Below are 19,658 nucleotides of genomic sequence, written 5' to 3'. Positions count from 1 at the left end.
GCCACAGGTTTGGGAACTTACAGAGAGGGGCTCAGCAATTGTGGACAAATTTATAAATCTCTAAAGGGAAAAAACGCTCCCCCTCCCAAATGTTCTCCAATTTCCTAAAATTAGTAATAGAGATTAAGCTCAATTTTCTGTTAATCTCTGTTGATTTATAACTGGTGATGGGTGAACTCCTTGCAGGCTAATAATTACTGTCTTCATCGTGAACTGAGCTTGGAGAGTCTGCACATCACTAGTTATAAATCAACAGAGATTAATTTTAAAAATGAAGCTTAACCTCTATTACCAATTTTAGGAATGTCCCTGTTTCAAGCTGCTACACTATTTTAACTAGTATTAAACTTCTACAAATAGAATTTGTGATCTAATTTAAAACTGTAATTCATTATTTCCAGATAAATTAACCACAGATCTTTTTTTGTTTATCCTTTAATTTAAAAAATCTCATTATACAGACAACTACTGCTATGAAACAGCCCATTCATTCCTACATTTATTTTTAGACTTAACAATTTGGAAGACCATGGCAAATTGGAACCACAGTTCTGATATGGCTGGATGACACAGCTGGGCACAAACGCAGGCCTCATCAGACAAGAACTCTTCCATATAATGTTACACACACAAAAGTCTCATTTAACATGGGCCATGTAATCCCAGCATGTGCACAATGTCGCCAACTTGAGCTACATAACTTTGGCATGCTAACACTGCACATGTCACAACTGAAGAAAAGCTGTAAATGAGATGCTGGGCGCATGAAGAGCCATAAGTTCTTGCTGCCAGCATCACATTTAAATTGGACATCAGGGAGCTTGAAGTTAAAGCAGTAGTATAAGTACAGCATTTCCCAGTGTGTGGGTCCAGTTGTGAAGCCTGTGAAAGTAGGTCCCAAGCTTCTGCAATTTTATTGAAATAAATACATTTATTTGTGTATCCTCTGGGTTTTTTTCTTTAAGTGGTTCTGTCACATTCCCAAGGTGCAGGCAGGCAGGAGTCCAAAGCCAGTCCAAGGTCAAAGTCCAGGAAGTCAAGCAGGAGCCAAGTCACGAATGCAGAATCACAAACTGGAATCAGAAGTCAATGTCCAAAAGCCAAAAGGTCAGGGTGCCGAGGAAATCAAGCAGGTCAGGATCAGGAAGGAGCATGGATGCAAGCCAGATAATAGACTTGTTGCTTCCACAAGGTTACCAGGTCCTGGGTGGGAGCTATATGGGAGTCTCAATCAGCCTGCTCCCTGGGTGGCAGTGACTCTGCTAGAACTCAGGGTTGAGAGACCTGAAGCATCGGCGTGCCTCATGTCTTTGCTCTGAAAGTTCTTTCCTGAGCCTGCTTCAAACTCTTGAGATGGGAGGAGAGCTTGGAGGAGATTGATCGTCAATAGCTGACAATGGAGCCTGGAGAGTGATTGAAGGGCCAGCTGCTGTTTGTTCAGCTGAGGAACTGGCTGGCAACTCTTCCAGGTCTGTTAACCTTTCCAGTTCCTCCTCATTAGGGCTCATGACAGGTTCACCATACCAAGAAAATTTGGATTGAAGTCGCCATATCAAAAAAGATGGGAACTGCAGGCACAGCAGATCCCCTTTTTGAAAATAAGCTATACACAGCATCAGTCTGATGCAGAATAACAGTGGAGACAGTGAACGATGTGGCATGACAAAATATCCTATTGGCAATGGATTTAAATCCCCAAATACATAAAGTGTGGAAACTCTGATTCCACTGAATACATTTACAAGGTATAAACAATTTCACTGGATTTCACCTAAGTCTTCGATCATCACGTGGCTGGAATGTGACCCTGGACCTTTTGCATCCCTGACACGTACGCTGTACTTTTAAGGCACTACTGGACTCGAATCTAGCTGTTCCACTGCAGACCCACACAGCTACTCCTTGAAATTATCCATACTTATAAGAGCTGAATAGCAGACAGAAATCCAAAAATGTCTCTGTCTCAAATGGCGAATTTCTGCCTGACAGACAACTGTTATGGTCACAGAATTTGTGTCAGGAAAAATACAATAACTAAGGTGGCCAAATCCAATATTAGAGAGAGCATGTGAGTCATCACGTGCAAGGGAACTCCAACAGAGGGAGCCTTTTCCATTTCTACAGCTTGATGTGACAGATTGAGCCTATTAAAACACTATCTCTTCTACATGCAGTTATAAGGACCACACACAGTGCAGTAGACACCTAGGCCCTATCATTATAAACCCAAGCTAGAGGCATAGTATCAATGGAATACAAGGAAGTTTCCATTAGCACATTGAAGGGGATGAGAACTGTCTTGACTTACTATCACATAGTAAAACCAGTCACTCACCAGAGTCAGAGCAGCAATAAAGAGTGGAGGAAAAAAATGGTTTTTTAAAAAATAAATTTTTAAAGCTAAATTTTGACAATAATAAAACCCACATCTAAAATTTATTTATGTACTTATGTTTATATCCCACCCTCCCCTAATGGGCTCTGGGTGGCTAACAACAGTTAAAACAGAAATAAAACAAAATGACAATAAAAACATTTCATACGATTACAGTCCCTAAAATCCAAAATGGTGTCAGTATTACATAATTTACCACATAATTTAGGTTGATGTTGTTGAATGTTGTTTAGCGCTCTACAGTTGTACTGGAATAGGTTAAAATGTCAATGCTGTGGGATGGTGGAATAGTGGTCGCCTCCCCGTTAGGTATTAAAAGCTAGTTTAAACAATTCTGTCTTACAGGCTGCTACCCAAAAGGCTCTAGTGGTAGACAGCCAAGATTCTTTTGGCCTGGGGACTGTAAGAAGATTTTGTGAACTTGATCGTAGTGCTCTCTGGGGCTCATATGGGGAAGGGCAGTCCTGGAAGTAGACATGTCCCAGCCCATATAGTGCTTTAAAGGTCATAACTAGCACCTTGAAGCAAGCCAGGAAAGCCACAGGTAACCAGTGCAGCATTTCCAGCGCAGACTGAATGTGCTCCTGTAAAGGTAGCTCCATTAACAACCTGGCTGCTGCATTTTACACCAGTTGCAGCTTCTGAGTTTGCATCAAGGGCGGCCCCCTGTAGAGGGCATTACAGTAGTCTATTCTCATGGTGACTGTCATGTGGATCATTATTGCCAGGTCACTGCGCTCCAGGTATAGAACCAACTCCCTTATCCGCCTAAGGTGATAAAATGCGGATTTGGCAGTGGCAGGCACAGAGCCTCCATCTTCACTGGATTCAATTTTAGTCGACTCTGCCTGAGCCATTTCACTATGGCTTGCAATGCCAGATCCAGATTTTCCAAGGCACAGCTGGTTCGGCCACCCATCAATAGAGCTGGATGTCATCTGCATATTGATGACATCTGAATCCATATTTCCGGACAATCTGGGCAAGGGGGTAGATATAGATGTTGAATAGCATCAGGGAAAGTATGTTCTGTTATTTCCAACCAGCATCTATCTACAAAAGCCTGTTGTAGCTGCTGATAAACCCTGTTTGAGGTCATGAGTATTCAGTATATCATTTTCTAAAACAGTAAGAAATATTAAGTGTTTTAAACCAGTGGCTCCCAGCCTTTTTGGCACCAGGGATCGGTTTCATGGAAGATAATTTTTCTATGGACCAGTGGGGTGCTGGAGGTTTTGCTGCCCCAGGCTGCCCCCCCACGTCCCATCCCTGCCGCCCATGGGGGTCTTTAAATGAGAGGTAGGCAAAGGTCGCTGCCCATCCCACCTGCCCAAGACCCAGGTGGGTGATGCTTCGGAGTGAGGCTGCACTGCCTTTTTCATCTGCCTGGGTCCCAAGGGCCAGCAGGGCTACTCTGCCTCACTCCGAGACTGCCTCCCCTGCAAAGGGAAGCAGTTTCAGAGAGAGGACATGCTACCTCTTTACATCCGGTGACAACCCTGGCTGAATTTCATAGCCAGAGGCATCTTTCACTTCACCCTTTTATACCCTGTCGTCTCACAGATGCCTTATTAGACTTATTTTATTATTTATTTATTTTATTCAATTTTTAGCCCGCCCTTCCAATAGAACAGGCTCAGGGCAGGTTATATCATAAGAGATAATCAACAGTTAAATTATAATTAAAATATATAAAATCTAAAATTATAGAATAACAAAATATATAAAATCTAAAATTACAGAATAACAATAGAGACTAAAACAGCAAATTCTGTCTCCCAAACATGGCCTATTGATTATTTACTGTCTAAAGACTGTACTGTGCAGATTTATGCTGAGTGCTGTTTTATTTTCCTAAGATTTTCATTTTAAATTTTGAAACCACTTCGAGTGATTTCAAATACAACCATTATAACTGACAATAAAGCAGACCTTCCCGCACCCACTGGCAACTGTCTAAGGCAGGAGTGTCAAACATGCAGTTCGGAGGCCAAATCAGCCACCCGGAGGGCTCCTATCAGGCCCTTGAGCAACTGGCTGTCATCTGCTTCCTTCTCCCTCTCTCGATTCCTTCTACATCACAGTTTGCTTTGCAAGGCTTGTTCAGTCGCACAGGAGCTACAGAGCAAAACCTCTATTTTTTTCCATTGGGTGAGGCTCCTCCCTTGGGGAGGAAGGGAGAGCTTGCTTTGCCAGGCTCTCAATTACACAAGCAAGCAACAAGAGGAAGCCGTGGGAAATACACATTCAGAGCCAAAAGGCTCATGGCTGAAAATTATTGGCAAAAAATTATTAAGCAATATAAAGAGTATAATTATTCAAAACTTTACAAATACATACTCAATATTAAAAAACAATTTTATCATGTAGAAGAAGAAGATATTGGATTTATATCCCGCCCTCCACTCCAAAGAGTCTCAGAGCGGCTCACAATCTCCTTTACCTTCCTCCCCCACAACAGACACCCTGTGAGGCGGGTGGGGCTGGAGAGGGCTCTCACAGCAGCTGCCCTTTCAAGGACAACCTCTGCCAGAGCTATGGCGGACCCAAGGCCATGCTAGCAGGTACAAGTGGAGGAGTGGGGAATCAAACCCGGTTCTCCCAGATAAGAGTCCGCACACTTAACCACTACACCAAACTGGCTCTCCATGTGTTTGTGCCCATGTTTTTCACTTTGACCCAATGAACTCCTGGTGAGTCCAGGAGACCACAAAACAGCAGTTTGAAAACCAATTCAATCCACTGCAATCGTTAAGAGGCAAAGTCCAGTGCCATTCTTCAGAGTTTGTCAGTGGTATTAAAGCTGAACCCCAATTCCAAGAGTTGATCATGGGGCTGCAAGTTGGTGCTGACGATTTCACACGGAGGCTTCATCAGATATTCATATAGGGGTCATGCAAAATTTCATACGTCTACACTCTCTTCACTAACATTTCGAGTCAAAGGTGCTGGCTCTTGCACAGGAGCTAAAACCTCTATTTTCTCCATTGGCTGAGGCTCCTTCCTAGGGGAGGAAGGGAGAGCTTGCTTTGCCAGGCTCTCTCAATCGGACAGCAGAGCTACTGAGCTAAGCCTCTCTTCCTTCTATTGACTGAGGGTCCCCCACCCCAGTCCCCTGGGGAAGGAAGGAAAGAGCTAGAGCTTCCTTTGCCCAGTTCTCTGGATCCCAAGGGAGAAATACAAAGAAAGCATCTTTAAGACCAATGAGTGCAAACGTTTTAAATATGTTTATATCTATTTGTGTTTGTCTGTGTTCTTTATAACATTTACATCCCTGCCACCAATTCTTAAATAGGTACACACGTGGCCCGTCCCGACATGGCTCGGCCCAATAAGATCTCATTTATGTCAGATCTAGCCCTCATACCAAATGAGTTGGACACCCCAGGTCTAAGGCCCGATATGACTATGACAACCTACCGCTTTCCTCTTTTTATCCTCTCCGTCCAACCAGCCTACCGACCGCCGCCGCCGCTGCTGCAGTCTTTTCCAAACCTGCGCGGGCTGAATTCTCATTGGCTGCTGCCGAAAGGCTATGGAAGACTAACGCCTCCAGTCTGCGCGGTCTCGGCTGAGGCTCAGAGAGGTCGGAGGGGTTATTGTCGTCGCTGGGAGATGGCGTAAAAACAAAATGGCGTCCGTGGAATCCCAGCGGAAAAGGAGGCATGTCGAAGATGAGGCAGCAAAAGAAAGTGACAAACCTGACGAAGAGGAGGAGAAGGAGGATGAGCAAGAGCGCTGGGTGGGCCCTCTGCCCGGGGAGGCTGCGCAAGTGAAAAAGCGAAAGGGTAAGGGCGGAGAAGAGGGGCTGGAGGACTATGAGGGACAGCCCTTTGCAGAACGTTCCTGTTCATGTTTACACGGAAAGAAACCCTACTGAATTCAGTGGGGCTTATTCGCGAGTGAATATCCACAGGATGTAGCCCGATCATGTGCATGTTTCCTCACAGAGTCCAGTGGAACTTACTTCTCGATAAGGTAGCATTACAGACCTAAATGTCCGGTAACAAGTATTTTGTAGCGGGTGACATGATTCTCTGAGGCTGTATGTGGTGTGCGTAATCATTGTGTATAAACTGTTGCAGTGTTTGATTCGAGTTACGGTTTCTACTGTCTACATACATACCGTGAGTTAAGTCCCGTTGATACTAGTCTGAGGAAACATGATTAAGATAGGGTGCAAGCGAAGTATAAAATGCAGATCATTCTTTTTGTTGACAAGAGCTGTAGCAGTGACATTTAACTAACCATGGAGCCCTTGATGCACCAAATCCAGATTGTAGAACTAATTTATCTTGATAGCACTGAACTGTTCTCTGAGGTGCCAGCCAATTCTCCTGTGAGATCTCGGATAGATATCTGTTAAGTGAGGTTTTGAACGCTTTTGGGACTTAGTCTCTGTAGTGCTCAAAAGGACTTGGATATTAGCAGGTATAATGTATAAATAGAAGCTAAGTAATAAGGTATATGTGTATAAATTTTATAATCTGAGAACTGGAAATTGTTGTCTTCTACTGTATTTTGGATACATAGAAAAATAAAATGCTATCATATGTTTAAGGAACATTGGGTCTTATGAATTTAGCTCCTGGGAACAAAATTATGTTATGAGAAATTGTGGTAAGTTTTGTGATTGGGCAAAACTGAAAGAGTGTCCATAAAATAAAGGCCATAAAGACAGTTTTCCCTGACAGTATTCTAGTTTAGTCTGGAACACAACTGCTTCGTTTCCGGGACATTGGATACAGTTTACTTCTTATAGACTGTAGTGCCTTGTATACCCTTGCATGCATTTTTATACATTGCTTAATATTTGTTTGAGTCTTGAAAGCTCCTAAGTAGCTTCAAATCTAATTTTAAAGTTCACATGATTAAATGTTTCTCAAAAAAATAAATATCAAATTCATTTTAATGTACAGGGAATGCTTTGGTGTAGGGAAGCAATCGCTCATCTGCAATCTGAAGTGCTACAATAAAGACATAGGCTTTACTCTCTGAGAGAAATAGACACTAGTTTTGCAAGTCAACTGAGAGGATTGTATACATAGCAAAATGACTCTGAATATGCTGAAATTTATATACCAAACACCATTACTATTCTAGTAATGATTCTTAAAAATCATTATAAGAAAGTGTGTTATATTTAATACTGACTTTTTTTGCTGAAATGCAGAATTCTACATCTAGGTAACAAAAATGAGAAGCACACATACTTAATGGGAACACACTTCTGGGTAGTGTTTTGTTATCGGGATCTTGAGGTATGGGTGGACTGTAAGCTAAATACAAGCAGTCAGTGTGAGGCAGTGGTAAAAATGGTAGTGCAGGAGCGTATTGACAGAGGCATAAAGTATAACATCTAGATTGCAAGATGTCATAGTGCTGCTGTAGACAGCCTTGGTCAAGCTGTACCTGGGGTACTGTTCTGGAGGCCTCACTTCAGAAAGGATGTGGACAGAATGGAGCAAGGGTAGAAGAGGATGACAAAGATGATCATGAACCTGGAGACCAAGCCCTATGAAGAAAGACTGAGGGACTCGGGAGTGTTCATTCTGGAGAAGAGGAGCTTGAGTGGGGACATTATTGCTCTCTTTAAGTAGTTGAAAGGCTGTCAAAGGCAGGCAGGAAGCAGCAAAGGATAGGACTCGCAATAATGGATTTTTATATATATGTATGTATATTTCCATTCATTCTTGCAGTAAGAGTAGTTCAGTGGAATTGGCTGCCGCTGGCACTCTTCAAACATTGTCTAGATGAACACTTGTCAGGGATGGTTTGGGCTGATCTGCATTGAACAGGGATTTGGACTAGATGAATGACCCTTCCAAGTCTATGATTCTGTGATACTAACCTGTAATAATAAGTATGGAGTTAGATACATTAAAATGTAGGTTTTACTTTCAAATAAATAGGCTTGTCATGAAAGAGAGTAGATAACACACATTTCCTTTTTTGTTCAAGGTAAGATCAATCAGATAACATAACATTAGGATATGAGATGTGTGAATGTTGTTTAAATTGACTCTTACTTCTGAAAGAGAAATTTATTGAGTTTGGTCTCTTTTAAATTGAAAAGAGTAACTTTCAAAATGATTATCATTTTTTTATTCATAGTTCTTGAATTTGAGCATGTCTACTTGGATAATCTTCCCAGTGCTTCAATGTATGAACGCAGTTACATGCACAGAGATGTCATTACACATGTAGTATGTACTAAGTAAGTATTTTATTTTCTTTATATTGAAATGCTAGCTAAGGTATGTGTTTTAGAAAATGCTGCTACTTAGAGAATGTCACAGAAATGCATTGCAGCTGTAGGGATGATGAAAGTATCCAGCATCTTCATCCAGCATGAATTGATACACTTGGTGTATGTGCTTGAAGGTGAGCTCTGACTCATTGAAGTTCATGTTAGGATAATTTTATTAGTGAACTCCCAATTTTATTTTGCTACAATGGACTAACTTTGCTACCTATCTGGAAATATCAGCAGTATCAATAAACCATATGTTTTTGACATGTTTGGTAGCATGCCTACTCATGAGGAATGATAACTCTGGGGACCTTTATGACACCCCAGCTCTGAACGAAAGAAACATTAAATTCTGTTATGTACCTAAATGTCTGGTATTGCTAAAAGCGCATGAAATGTTTTTCTGCATAATCATTTCAGGTTTTACACCTAAAATTAAATAAAACCTAAACAATTTAAAAGTAGCTGATGCCATGGGTCATTTTGAGAATTTATTGGTAATTTCTTCTGCATTTACAGACTTTTTAAAAAAGGTTTGATAAAAAACAGGTTTGATTTTTAAAATATGCACTCTGCCTTTAACCCCCCAAATACCCCCCCCCCAAAAAAAAATAAAAATTCATATATGCAGAATATAGTAAGGCAGTCAAATCTAGGGAATTAATGTAGGGATACATATATCATGAACATTGTTACTTACCTTTCATCTCAATCCTTTTAAAAGGAGCCATTTACAGAATGATCTGAAAATCAGTGGTCATGCTTCAGTTGTGTTCCTTTGATACTCAGCGAAGATACTGACCCCAGAAGTAGACACTTACTCTAAGTAGAACTGAGCTGTTGATTAATCTGCTGGTGGTCACTGCTTCTGCTCTCTCCACATCTTGTATCCTTATGTGCAAGCTTGCTTACCACCTCCTAAGAACCAAGTAGAACCTAAGTACAGGTAGATATAGCAGGTTGGCGCAAAAAAGCATCCTCTCTGAGCCCTTGTTTCTGTTATGTATTTGTATCTGCAGGACAGATTTTGTAATAACAGCCAGCCATGATGGACATGTCAAATTCTGGAAGAAAGTAGAAGAAGGGATTGAATTTGTTAAACACTTCCGTAGCCATTTAGGTAATTTATTGTGTGTTATTGCTTCTTTACTATCATCTTTTTAGTACATATGTACTACTGTACCATAAGTTTAATAAAACATTCTTTACTATAATGGTGTTTGTTGCATGCTATTAGATATGGAGAGATTCAGCTTTTACGTTATGTAAAATTTTAACTGGTAAAATTTGTAATTTTGTCTTTAAACTTTTTTTCATAACACAATGAAAGAGCTAGTGCATTGTTAGGATCATAACTATACTCTTAGTAATCTGTAGATTGTTTTGTTAGGCTCGTTACTAACATTGCTCAAAACAGGAAACATGACTGGTCTGTCAGTTCAAGGACAGGCTGTAAAAGGAGGGATGTGTGAGCTGCTTTGTGAGATGTAGCCAGACTTCAGAGGCCTTCCTCCACCCCCTAGAAAAAACACTTCTGAAAACTGAGAGACTCGCTGGAGTTGTGACTGATGCCATGCAAGGTGCTACAGTGAACTCAGAGCACTTCAGAAGCCCCCCGCACACAGACTTTATGATCTTTAGATTGTAGCCTTAAGCATCATTTTCAAGCAGAACACCTTAGTCTGTCTAACCATCTATATGCAGCTACAGTTTTGCTGGATTATTTTTTTTGTCAAGCATTTCTTTTTTTTGGAAATAGATTGTTTTATTTGCTCTTCTTGCTGTGGTTTTTGTCCTGATAGGTGTTATTGAGAGCATTGCAGTTAGCTCAGAAGGAGCACTATTCTGCTCTGTTGGGGATGACAAAGCAATGAAAGTTTTTGATGTGGTGAACTTTGACATGATCAACATGCTAAAGCTTGGGTGAGTCATTTTACTTTTTGAAAAATTCTTCATAGGATTGTCAAGGACTTTGGGATACTTTTGTTGGTGAGGTCACTAGAGAACTTGATTAGTTAAATTATTACAGTGAATTTCAAATCAGATTATTGGGGTGTATTAAGATTGCCTGCTCTTTCCTTGCTATCCACACTAACGGGGTGAGTCTGATTTGCATACACAACAGGGCTTTTGGAGCTATTTTGTGTATTTATTTCATTTAAATCTTGCCTTTTTCTTACATATTTATCTACATGTAAACCTTTGCCAATGGAGAACTCCCCCATTTTATTCTCAGAAACAACCCTGAGGTAACTGGGTGACTGTCCTAGTCATTAACTTGAAGGTCATGGCCTTCAGTTTGCAAGACTTGAGCAAGGCTGTCAGCAATAGGACATTTTGGAAATCAATGAATAAGGTTGCTATAAGCTAGAAGCAACTTGGTGGCACCTCACACACACAACCTGATGTGATGTCTTAATTCTGCCATTCTTCACCCTGTTTTTTATTATTGGATTGAATTTTTGTTGTGTGTGTAAAGTGATTATTGTGTTTTCCCCCAGCTATCATCCTGGTCAGTGTGAATGGGTTTACTGCCCGGGAGATGCCATATCTTCTGTTGCAGCCTCTGAGAAAAGTACTGGAAAAATATTCATATATGATGGACGAGGAAATAATAAACCTCTTCATGTTTTTGATAAACTCCACACATCCTCTCTTACTCAGATACGATTGAACTCTGTCTACAAAGTCATTGTATCTTCTGACAAGTCAGGAATGATTGAATACTGGACTGGACCTTCCCATGAATACAAATTTCCCAAAAATGTGAACTGGGAGTATAAAACAGATACAGACTTATATGAATTTGCTAAGTGTAAAGCATACCCTACCAGTATATGTTTCTCACCTGATGGTAAAAAGATGGCTACCATTGGTTCTGACAGAAAAGTCCGAATATTCAGATTCTTGACAGGAAAACTTATGAGGATCTTCGATGAATCCTTGAGTGTAAGTTTTTAATAATTTCCACATTAATTCCTTGTGGATACAGATTGTTTCTTAGTCAATAATGTGTATGTATAGAGTGCCAGCTGTTAAATTCATTAAAACTTTCTAGCTGAATTTAATTTATTCTCTTCAGAAATGTCTGACCTACTAGTTTAATAAATATTCTGATAAAAATAAATAGCATTACATTTTAAAAGAATCTTTTTAAAACAATGCTTTTGGAAGACTGCCATATGAATTTTAATTGATTAATTGTCCATGCTCATTATTTTAAATGATATGATTCACTTTCAGACTGGTATAATACCATAATACAGTGTGTAGGCTGTTAACAGCTTTCATTAGGTGTTAAAATAATACTGTATATTTTGATTGTGCAATTTATCCCTGGGCTGTAATTTCATTTGAGAAAAAGTTTAGTATATGTACTACATTCTGTACATATGATTCTGCTTGTGCATAGAAATCTGAAATCAAGAGTGTTTTGAGCCCCTAAGCAGATGCTGAGTCGCACTGTAAGGATCCCTTTTAGCAGTCACCCTAAGGTGTAACTTAAACTGAAATCTCTGAAACTGGCTTGCATCAAAACCAGTGGAAATTATTATCACATCATATAATTTAGGGTTTGGGTGCTGCTCTTGTTGGGCTAAATTCAGATCAAGTTACACGTATGTCTTGTTTCTGTAGATGTTTACTGAGCTGCAGCAGATGAGACAGCAGCTACCAGACATGGAATTTGGACGAAGAATGGCCGTGGAGCGGGAGCTAGAAAAGGTTGATGCTGTAAGGTTAATTAACATCATTTTTGATGAAACGGGACACTTCATGCTTTATGGGACAATGCTTGGAATTAAAGTCATAAATGTAGAAACAAACCGGTAAGTCTTTTGTACTTTCACTATTTTGTTGTGTCTGCAACTGTTTTATATTGCCATGAGATTATTATTTTTTTTGCAATGATAATTTGTTGTATTGTTTTCATGACTTTGTAAGCCACGTTGAAGGTCCTATATGAAAAGGTAGTATAAAATTTTTGTAAATTCTCATAAATATTCAGGTGCTGTATTTCAGTTTTGTATGTGATGTTATATAAATTTGGGATTGCATCACCTGACTCATATTTGTTATTTGACATGATCTAGTAGCAGCTGATTTGCTTGTAGAGTGCCATTTTTGTGACCTGTTGTGTTATTAAAGGATTCTTATTGCTAACCCAAAATGAATCTAGTCTAATGGGTCGCTTATTGGTTTTTCTATAAGCATCACACTCCAGACAAATTGGGGCACTCAGGAGTGCTTGTTGACAAACTTTATTGTAGGACTCTAGGTATATGATACTATAAGTAATTGGAATGGACTCTCCTGTATTTCACAGGTAGTGGAATAGTTGACGACTTCAGAATTTAGGAATTATGACATTGAATTTTTATTTCCTCTGCTGTAGATGTGTGAGAATCCTAGGTAAACAGGAAAACATCAGGGTTATGCAGTTGGCTTTGTTCCAGGGTGTAGCAAAGAAGCACCGTGCAGCAATTACTGTAGAAATGAAGGCATCTGAAAATCCTGTTCTCCAGAATATCCAAGCCGATCCAACCATAATTTGCACATCCTTCAAAAAGAACAGATTTTATATGGTAGGTATTTTACTTAATGTCTTAATTTTTTTTCCTATATAACTTTATCTTTTTTTGGCCTTTCATACTTGGACTATTCCTATATTGTAGAACTTGGTCCCTGTTCTAACTTCACTTTTTGTACATGCCATTTTACTTTTGTGAATGTAGTTCCTTAGATTACACTGGGAAAGTGTCTAGGTAGCTTCCTCATAATGGAAGCCCTGTATAACCACCTTTGCATTAGAATAATTTCCAGACCTTTGACCCCTCTATACAGTGTTTTGTATGACTTCAGTGACTTCGCATTTAGTTCCCCACCCCAACTTATTGAGATGGAGCTAGTAGTATATTTTGATCATAGATGAGCCATAGTTTTCTATAATGACATCGTAGTTCTCTGCTTGAATCTTGTACTCTTCCTAATAATTCTTAGCATTGAATTTCTCTTTTTTGCTACCACAGCATGCTCTCCTGACATTTTCAGGAAATTTCTACAAGGGTCCAAAGATCTGTTTCATGGATGGACCCTGTTATGTCTTTGGGAGGCATTGTTTCAAGATTAGGACTGAAACAACAAAAATGGGTTTCCAAGACCAGAGAAATAACATCACTCCTCAGCCCTGGTTAGAACATATATAGAGTAATTTTGTTCAGTTGTGGGATGTTACATTCTTCTGAAAAGGCAAGAAAAAGCCTTAAACATGAAATCAAGATTCCATATTCTAAGGCAAGAAGTAATAATTTAGTTGGTAGGATAAGGAGATATACTGATAATCTTTGGATACTTAAAATATTTTCCTCTAAAATAAGACAAGAGGCAGTTGGTAACCTAAAAGAAGCAATTCAGCAAAGCAAATTCAGAGAAATCTTCCATCTCTATAATTCCAACTTAATAAGAGTGAGAAACAAAAATGCTACTGCCTTTTCTTTCAGTTTACAAAACGTGAACCAGAAGACACAAAGAGTGCAGATTCTGACAGAGATGTATTTAATGAGAAACCATCTAAAGAAGAGGTTATGGCGGCCACTCAAGCTGAAGGGCCCAAAAGAGTTTCTGATAGTGCCATTGTCCACACAAGCATGGGAGATATTCATGTCAAGCTCTTCCCTGTTGAGTATGTATATGAGCCATGCCCTTGCCCCATTCAGATACTCTGACTGTTTATCATCTAGAAGTGCTGTTGGACTATGCACTGTTGATGGATTTGCACTTGATTGTTTGCTTTTGTTCACTTCCTTTACCCCTTTGTATTACTGTTCTTGAGCTACAGCCAGACTATAATTAGAAGTACAGAAGTACAGTTCACAGAAGTTTGGCTTCCTTTGTGCTGCCCAGAAAATCATTCCTGAGGGTCATGATACAGCAGGAATTTGTGTAAAAACAAAACAGAATTTCTGCTGATTTTCCCCTTTGCTTATTGTACTGCTGTATACTGCATCCTACTGTTTGAGGATCTTCCAGCCTCTAAGATGGAGCCTCATTCTGCAAACTTTACTCTAAATAGTGTGGATTCAACCACGTAAGATCTGTCTTCCTGACTTGGTTAAGTGTTCCTTGTACATGTACTTCCTGCATGTGAATCTCCTGCATCACAAAATGGGGAAGGTTCTTATAAGCTCCCCTCTTTCCATTAATGAAAATGCAATGTTGTTTGGTGGTTTGCAAAGAGGTACAGAGAATGGGCTAGTAAACCAAGCACAACTGATCTGCTGTGGGTCATCCTGAAGTTACTGTAAATAAAGCCTGGTCTTTCACTGTAGCATCTATAAGAGACTAATTCAGAACACTAAATAAGTATTAATGCACCAAGCACTGCACTGATGCTTAAATGTAAATTTCAGGTGCCCTAAAACAGTAGAAAACTTCTGTGTACATAGCAGGAATGGTTACTACAATGGACACACCTTTCACCGCATCATAAAGGTAAATGATGACTGATTATCCTTTGTAGTATTAGTTGCACAATAATTTTCTAACCTCAAGCCCATTCTAGACACAGCAGAATGATGTAGTGAAGAGGTGGTGGTGTACCACTTCAGATTGCAGGTCAGGCATTACATTTTTCAAAAGCAGCTCTGATGTGCTTGAGAGATTGGACCCGCTTGTCCTGGATGGATTGGAGTTGGCCTTTGCAGAACAAGTTAAGAGCTTGGGGGGTTTCATGGACCCAGCCTTGACTGATATGAAAAGTAGGTTTGCACAACAGCCAAGCATGCCTTCTATTGGCCCCAGCACCTCTCTTCTTTCCATACTGTTCTGGGCTTTTTGAACCTCATAACTGGATTAATGAAACATACTGTACACTGAGCTGTCAGTGAAGACATCTCATAGACTGCAGCTGGCTCAGAAGGCACCACCCTCATTATTATCAGGTGCTAGCCAACATAGGTATACGTTACCCATTTTTAAACTGCCAGTTTGTTTCACACTATATGAAGGGCTGGATTAGAATTTTCCCCACTGACACAATAACTTCGTTTGCAGGCTTTTATAACCATTAAGAATGTAGGCCCCTTAATATCATCTGAATTGCTCCTTGTACCACCTCCTTCCACAGCACGCATAGATCTCAGTTCAATGACCATTGCCTTGTTGAAATGCTAGAAGGCAGGGCTATGTCAATGTTTGATTTGTCAGTTCCAAGATGTTATGTCAGTTGCAACCAAGATCTACATGTGGATTTTGTGGCCATATTTCCAGTTTGTATTTGTGGCACATCAGCCACTGGGAAACAGCAACCTACAAACTGCTACAGACCTTACTCCATCCAGTTTTAGAAGGTACACCCAAAAGCGGTAGGGAAGCCCAAATAGAGAAAATCCAGAAAAAGAAAATTTCTTTAGTCTCTTCTAGAGAGAGAGCGGCAGGTTACAAATATTTTAAATGAATAAAATGTCAAAAGATTGTCTGTCTAGATGTTAGAATGGGAAGAGAACCAAGGGGAGAAAATGATGTGTTGTTTTACATCATTGACCAGTCTGCAGTTTGCAAGTGTAAAATGGGATGGAGATTTATTAGGTTAGGGCTGCGCTTACTGCAGTAAGACTCCAGTTCTAAACCAGAGCCTGCAGGCACAGAAAATAGCTGTTTTCCTTTTATATTTCTATAAGCCAGCAGTTCCTGCCCTGTCACTCACTTGAACACATGAGCCCTTTTTAGGCCAGAAAGCAGAAGCAAAGAAAACACAGGAGTGCTTACATTAGCAAAGCAGGAAATTAATTGTAGATGATGCACTAGATAGACATTTAATAGAAGCCAAATTAGGTAATGTTACCTACTGTTTGGAGGGTTTTGAATCTAGCATAGGCAAAGTCGCATGTGCCTTCAGCTGCAGAATCTTGGTCCTAGTTAGTTAAGTGTTTTCTAAACAAAAAAAATGTAGATTAGCAACATGCAGAAGAAGCAGTGATATAAGTGTATTTATTCTAATAAATTGCAAAAACAAGAAAACTTTCAGGTTCATAAAACTAGATCAAACTGGATATTAAGCCACAACAAAAAAGAGTGGGGGGGGCTGTATAGTGGACTTCTGTAAGAAATCTGACTCCTCAGAATTATTTTAATTAATGATCCTGGTGTATTGCTTGGAACTCATAGTGACTTCTGGCAACCCCTGCTGGGGCATGGAGGACATTTAGGCAGCTCTTTCCCAATGGCTGATATGCCACAAATACGAACTGGAAATATGGCCACAAACAGCCACCCTGAGCCTGTTCGCAGGGAGGGCGGGATACAAATAGAAATAAATAAATTTAGAGAAGTGACTTAATACAGCCTGCCTCTGCCTCCCTGTCCTGGTATTTCAAGGAGATCTCCCATCGAAGTACTTGCCAGGGTTGGTCCTGCTTAGCTTCTGAGATCTGATGAGATCGGGCTTGCCTGGGCTTTGCAGGTCAGGGCTTCATATGTTCATTTTGAAGGATTGTTGACCCTTTGGAAGCCACTGAGAAAAGAATTATGGTAGGGAAAAAAACAACAGTAGTTTGTTCAGATAAATGCCTTTGCTTAACTCACAAAACAGCAAAAATGATGGTAAGATAGAATGCAGGTTATAAAGAGGATTTACTGATTCAGTTCAGTGTTAAATATTTTGCTTTAGCAAGCTTAATTTGTCATGCTGTGGGTTTATTTCCAGTACTTATTTCCAATACATACTTATTTCAAATACAGGGTTTCATGATTCAGACTGGTGACCCTACTGGCACTGGGATGGGAGGTGAGAGCATCTGGGGAGGCGAATTTGAAGATGAGTTCCACTCAACTTTACGACATGACAGGCCCTACACGCTTAGTATGGCTAACGCAGGACCAAACACCAATGGCTCACAATTCTTTATAACAGTAGTACCAACGGTAAGTAACATAATTCAACCATCTGTCTGTAAACATAGCTGCACCTCCCTTTTTTGGTGTCTTGGCATCAGAACTGGAGGGAAGCAGGGTGGAGTTCTTTAGAGGAAATAGAGGGGAAGCTGAAGTGGTTGTGATGCTGCTCCTTCCCAGAAAATGGTAGCATTTGATGGATGCATCCTTACAGTATGGCAAGAGTCTCCAACTCTAATCCCCTCCCCGCCAACTATTCTAGTTTGAGGCTGTTTGTTAAGGCTTGGTTCTCGCAGGCAGCAGATGAAATGGCAATTCTATTTGCAGGCTGTGATTAGCAGTGAGGGCTCTAAGGCTTCTCTAGGAATCTACAAAGTTTGGCCCAATTCTGGTTGGGCAACACAAACTGTGCCCTTCTCCCAGCCCTAGGGCCTAGATGTTTCATGCTACGTTGAGCTTTGGAGGGGTTCAGAAGTACCAAGCATTGATGTTATGAAGTTGTTATGGAGTTTCATGTGTTCTAAAGATTCAGTGTTGTCTTAAGTGAATATTCCATGTTGAAGAAAGTTACCTTGATTAAGTATGCCTTATACAATGTAATGAGACTCTTTACTGTGTGAAAATGTAATTGTTACCTTTCTTTTTGCCCACAATTGTGTAGCACCTTTCCTATGTGAAACAGATGAGAAGAGTATGCCATTTTATTATCTCCATTAGTGAGGTATATTAGACCGAGAGATGGTGGCCAGCCCAGCTTCATCCAGGGTCCTCACAGATGTATGGGGAACTGAACCTCCTCCCCAGTCTCTGGTCCTAGTCTAGCACATGGTTGCTTGGTGTGAGGATGGAAACAGTGGCAGAAACTAGATTTAGTCTTCCTTTCAAGCTGTCAGCAAGTGTGGTGCTCGATGTATGTCATCTTGACTGCTCAGGCAAAAAAAATTCTTAAGCATCACTTGGTTATGCAAGTTGTTACTTATCCAGTTGAAGGTATCTGCAAGCCTGTGCTGAAGAGTTCAGTGTTAGGATATAATGATTTTGTGTGATAACACCACCTTCAGCAAGGCAAAGGCATAACGGTGGGGATTGTGTTGCTGTAGAAGTTGACCAGACGGCCACTGGGTTTTTCTGTTCTTCACTGAGCAAGTAAAGAAGGCCCTGTCTATTTCTCTAAGAGATTCTGCAGAAGTGGATCTTGAATTTGATTGCCATGCATGTATATTACGTACAAGAATCTAATGCTGGAAATCAACATAAAATTTTGCGCTGTGTTTTGAGTAAATAAAATGTTCTTACAAGCAGTGCATTCATTTTAAAAAAAAGAAAATTCGTAGGAGTTTCAGTGCTCCCCAAAACTTCAGACTTTTCAGCTAGAAAAAATTGAAAATGTGCATTTCAAGTCTACCTTTCTAGCCATTATGAAAGATACCATCAGTTTACATTTAACTTGAAAGAAATACACTGCATTTTAATGTTGTCTTGTCTTCCTTTATATAGCCATGGCTGGACAACAAGCACAGTGTGTTTGGAAGAGTAACCAAGGGAATGGAAGTTGTTCAGAGAATTTCAAATGTGAAAGTCAATCCAAAAACTGACAAACCCTATGAAGATGTTAGCATTATTAACATCACTGTGAAATGAAACCATTTCTAAATGAACGTCAAGACATGACCTTCCATTGAATTGCAAGGTGGTATCTTAGTGTTTTTCAAGCTTCGAAGCTGATATAAGCCTTTCCACTTATCATGTATTAGAGATGGTATGAATAATATTTTTAAATGTTTTATAAAATAAAAGCTTACCATATTAGTAGTCTGATTTTGTGCTTCTCTGTATAACAAGGCAGGTACAGTGCAGTCCTGTTTTCCAGATTTTAGTGGCTTAGAACTGCTGCTATATTTCTAACCCAAAATAAGAGAGCAACAGCAGCATATATTTACAAATATTGTACTCTTTCACTTCTATGCCACCTAGATGGCTAGATCTCTCTCTTCCCAGTACAGCCTAAAATGCTGCACTTGAGGGAACAAGATCTTAGTGAAGAAAATTAGATCTTTGTCATTGTTTCTTCCAGCCCAGTCATTAACCTTTGTTCCCCTTATTTGTTCTGGAACCTAGAAC

General features: G+C 40.0%; 1 protein-coding gene across 1 annotated transcript; it reads left to right on the top strand.

The window, feature by feature from the left end:
- Positions 1–5,962: 5,962 nt before the first annotated feature.
- PPWD1 (peptidylprolyl isomerase domain and WD repeat containing 1) lies at positions 5,963–19,349 on the top strand. Its single transcript, XM_060235910.1, has 11 exons — positions 5,963–6,183; positions 8,510–8,612; positions 9,668–9,768; positions 10,451–10,571; positions 11,150–11,597; positions 12,285–12,475; positions 13,042–13,231; positions 14,147–14,328; positions 15,056–15,137; positions 17,385–17,567; positions 19,035–19,349. The coding sequence occupies exons 1-11, from the start codon at positions 6,027–6,029 to the stop codon at positions 19,176–19,178; spliced, it is 1,902 nt and encodes a 633-aa protein (XP_060091893.1). The 5' UTR covers positions 5,963–6,026; the 3' UTR covers positions 19,179–19,349.
- Positions 19,350–19,658: the final 309 nt, after the last annotated feature.

The sequence above is a fragment of the Heteronotia binoei genome, chromosome 4 (genome assembly GCF_032191835.1).
Source record: "Heteronotia binoei isolate CCM8104 ecotype False Entrance Well chromosome 4, APGP_CSIRO_Hbin_v1, whole genome shotgun sequence".
In the NCBI taxonomy this organism is placed as follows: Eukaryota; Metazoa; Chordata; class Lepidosauria; order Squamata; family Gekkonidae; genus Heteronotia; species Heteronotia binoei.
This window is presented reverse-complemented; position numbering and strand designations above follow the sequence as displayed.